Source organism: Nematolebias whitei, chromosome 1 (assembly GCF_014905685.2).
Source record: "Nematolebias whitei isolate Nwh7 chromosome 1, NemWhi1, whole genome shotgun sequence".
Lineage (NCBI taxonomy): Eukaryota > Metazoa > Chordata > Actinopteri > Cyprinodontiformes > Rivulidae > Nematolebias > Nematolebias whitei.
In genome coordinates, this window is record NC_056498.1 from 39,629,989 (window position 1) to 39,634,256 (window position 4,268).

Here is a 4,268-nt window from a genome sequence, read left to right on the forward strand (position 1 = left end):
TTTTTTGATCCAATGAGTAAATCAGTTTTGTTCTTATTTAACAACAACTTTAAAGTCTAATAAAACTCTGCAAACAAACAAAAAAAAGTTCTTGTTTAACTTTACAAATACTGAGCTAGGAGCTGTGGTAGTAGCTGAAGGTGATCCCAAAAACACATTCTGAGCCCAAACTGATCATGTGACACCATTAAGAAGAAAGAAATGAACATTAAAACTTCACTGTGCAAAGCAGAAAGAGATATAAAATCTTTAAAATGATGCTTTGTTAAATTTTTTCATCAGTTCTGTGAATAAATGGGAGTGAGAGTCACGAACAGGAGACGAACAAGAAACCAGGCAGGAATTGGAAATCAAACGGTCGAACCCTGTTGGCGAGCGGCAGGAAGCTGACGATGGGAGCCACTTTGGTCACGGCTTTCATGATTCCAATGATGAGCTGCACCGACGTCTCAGAAAGCGTCACACACAGCAGCCGCTGCGGCAGAGACTCCGGCTCTGGAACGTGCTGAAATACAAGCCAGGAAGAGTTCGACGGTCAGTTCACAAGAAAACGCACAGAAGACGACGGTTTAGTTAAAAATCACCGAACGACTCACAGCATTGCTCCACTTCATCATACTTCTGTACATGCTCTCCTGCAGAAACAACAAAAAACTGTTTGCACATCAATTTCTCACGTGCTTTCCAGGTTACGCACTTATTGTCTGAATGTTCCTGAAGCACTCTAATATGATCCGTTTGTCTTCCGTACGGTTTTCTGCATCTTTCTCGTTGCACAATTTTTGTGCCATTTCGTCAAATCGTGAATCAAAACGTTCGGCTCTTTCAGGACGATCCTGATATGACTTTTGGTTTTGGTGCAGCTTTAGCTTTTTGAAATATTTAGCCTTTTCGGCCATTTTTTCCTCATGGAAAATGAACTGAGCTCATTTTACCTCCTTCAGATCTTTAGCTCTGTTTACAACCTTTTACTGCTCCTTTCACATTTTGTTCAGCTTCAGCTTCTTTCAGCTTCTTCTACAAATTTAAACTTTTTTCAGCTGTTTTTTTTATTTAGCCGTTTTGTGCTCCTTTCAGATTCCTTCTGCCAACTACATTTTTGTGCAACTTCTAACTTCTGCTCCTTTAAGCTTATTTATGCAAGTTTCAGCTTTTTCTACTATTTCAGCTAGAATTTAGCTGTTTTTAGGCTAATTTTCAGCTAATTCCAGATTTTTTGCAGTCATTTTGACTTTTTTCAGTCTAAATCAGCAAAAGTGTGCTCTCTCCACTTCATTGTGGTAGTTTAAGCTTCTTTCTGCCTTTTCAGCTATTTTTTTTTTTGCTAATTTCAGGGGTTTTAGATAATTTCCTAATTTTTCTGCTTCGTTACACCTAATTCAGCATATATGTTATTTCTGCTTCTGCTAATTTAGGCTTGTTCTTCCATTTTAGCTCATTTCAGCTGTGTGTGTGTTTTTACCAAGTTCTTCAGCAACGTGCATTCACACTGCATGTTTGCAGTAAATGCGGTTCCTCTGACAGTAAAAACGCACACGTTCCAACGTTACCTGTACGACGACACACGTTCACATTGACAACTTGTTTAACAGCAGCACACAGACCTCGCAGGATCCAGGATGCATTTCCTTCAGGACGAGGTGGACGATCAGCTCGGTTCCTTTGAGCGAAACGGGATTTTTGATGTAATCTTCCACAAACCTGCAGCACGACTCGTGGTCGTCGAAAAACACGAAAGCCTGAAAGTCGAGAGAAGAATTGAACAACGGGAACAGCTGAGCTGGTTTACGATGGCGGCGGGAGCTCCTTACCCTCCTCTGAAGAGGAAGAACCAGCACGTTGTAGTAGAGAGACTGAAGGTTGTGTTCGGGGAGGTACCGCCACACCAGCGACGCCACGTCCTCGTGCTTGTAGTTTCCCTCCGGTAAACCCGTCAGCATGACGGTCGAGTGCTTCGTGGCCACATAGGACAGCTGCAGGACGTAAGGGTCACATTTTTATGTCAAGGAACAGAAACAGCCAAAAATCCAACTGTACTTGGAAAACATTTAGTTCAGAAATAGAGAACAGTTTCACAATATGACGAAGATCTTTTTCTGTGGAATGGGATTTTCCTTTTTCCAAAAATCCATTTAAAAATAGTGCCGGCCTCAGAGGGGGATTATGGGTAAAACTGATGTTCGTTGTTAATCATTTCAGCTAGCTGTTTAGCATTGTTCTTTAAGTGACTAGTCTGTTCTTGTTAGCCTAGTTCATGTGTTCATTATGAGTTAACTTGTGTTAGGCCGCTCAGTAGAGTAACCATGAATGTAGTTGTCATGAAGCCCTGTGGGTTCACTCCGTTTGTGTTGAACAGGAACATAAAGTTTATAAAACGCCATCTGGTGGTTGATTCTGGATCTAGACCAAGAGCTGCACATCTCTCTCTGTAGCTGCGCGCTGACACTCATGTTACGTGAACACCTGCAGCTTATATTAGGCCTGTGGTGATAACAAATGTTGCTGGGCGATTAATTGTCCCAGAAATTATTGCGATAAACGATATTATTGATTGAAATTTGACAATAATTAGTAATTATTGGCAAATTTAAGAAATATTGATTTGTTTAGAGTGTAGTACCTTTTATGACCACTGGATGGCAGTATACGACTGTTTGAACCGAAGGATGGATAAAGTTCATGCTCAATCATCCAGGTATCAAATCCAATAATTCTCAGTCAGGTCATCTGGGCAGTTTCGTTTTTGACCTGACTGAGAATTATTGGATTTGGCACCTGGATGATTGAGCATGAACTTTGTTGCTTTGAACCACTTTGGTTGTGGCTGCCTGCCTGGGAGGAGTTGATGGGGGAAAGGATGCCCCCCCAGAAACCATCTTAGCTCCAGCAAACTGGTTGGTCCACTTAAGGAGTTTACTGCTTGGTGGGGAAACAGTTTATTGGAACTCCTCAGACTGAGGAAGCCCTCTGGATAGAGGGCGAAATGTCTCAATAAAATTTTTTTTTAAAGAAACTGTCCAGATGACCTGACTGAGAATTATTGAAGGATGGATAGTGAGGGAGCGAGCAGCGTGTCTCTAAGAAAAGTGGGAGGGAGGCCCTTAGACGTGACGTGGGCTGTCTCTCCTTCCTGTTTTTCGGTTCTCAAAATGGCGGACGCTCGGTGTGGTTTGAGCTCTTTAGCATAGCATTTGTCACACAAAGCTTCATTTAAACAAGTTCTGTTTCTTTTTGGAAAAAAAAAAAAACATTTCACTCAAAGGCACGGGTATCAACTGTGAATTTTTGGAGCTTTGACAAGACGAGGGTATTTTTTCCCGAGGTCGGCCTGTTAGCTTAGTTCGTAGCTTAGCTTCTCAGCTTAGCTGCTTTTAGCGATCCAAAAACGTGATTTTGGACGGTTAAACACAGATGGCAAACGGGGGTCGAGACGGTGAAGAGGCAGTGCAGCCAACTCGGGACCTGAAAGTCCCAGGTTCGATCCCCAGTCATTGCACATCTCGTGGTGACTCTGAGCAGCACATCTTATCATCAAAATGCTCCCTGGGCACTTTCAATAGCTGCACACTGCACCACCTGGCAGTAGATGAGTTAAATGCAGAGATCCAATTTCACTATTGTATGGGAACATTCATTGATGACAATACATAACACATTATTATTATTAGGGATGCACCGATCCACATTTTCCAATTCCGATACAGATATTGGAGGTTTGGGCTCGCACAATGCCGATCCGATACGCGCAGGGGTGTCAAACTCCAGGCCTCGAGGGCCAGAGTCCTGCAACTTTTAATGTTGTATTGGTCCAAAACACCTGAATCATATGACTGAATTAGATTCTCAATGCAGTCAAGTTATCCAGAGTCCTGCTAATGACCTCCTTATTTGATTCAGCTGTGTGGCATCAGAGACACATCTAAAAGTTGCAGGACTCCGGCCCTCGAGGCCTGGAGTTTGACTCCTGTGCGATACGGGAAACTGTGTTGAATTCTGTTCAACAAACTCAGCGCGCTCTTTAGGGTGAAATCTCTGGAGATGCTTGATTAAGTTGGTGGTGTTATAACTGGAAGTTTTAGTGACACCTCTTGGAACCGTCGCTGTGCACGTATTGCACGTAGCTGTCGAATGTGTTGGCTGAGGTCGTGTGAAATAGTTCCAGATGGCTGATCCTTTCACTCGCTCCGTTTTGAAAACAATCTGTGCGATGTGTTCGCTAGAGAGTGACGTCACTCAGAGCACAAAGCATAGAGTTAGAGTGAATAGAT

The 4,268-nt window shown here is 42.7% G+C and overlaps 1 protein-coding gene across 1 annotated transcript in view; it reads right to left on the reverse strand.

Moving 5' to 3' along the window:
* The window catches only part of LOC119412394, a 24,000-nt gene that overhangs the window by 12,501 nt on the left and 7,231 nt on the right, over positions 1 to 4,268 (reverse strand). The window contains exons 6-9 of the mRNA XM_037679430.1: positions 1,812 to 1,973; positions 1,605 to 1,739; positions 597 to 635; positions 365 to 505 (exon numbers count right to left, since the gene is read on the reverse strand). Coding sequence (XP_037535358.1) covers positions 365 to 505; positions 597 to 635; positions 1,605 to 1,739; positions 1,812 to 1,973 — 477 coding nt within the window. The remainder of the gene's footprint in view (positions 1 to 364; positions 506 to 596; positions 636 to 1,604; positions 1,740 to 1,811; positions 1,974 to 4,268) is intronic.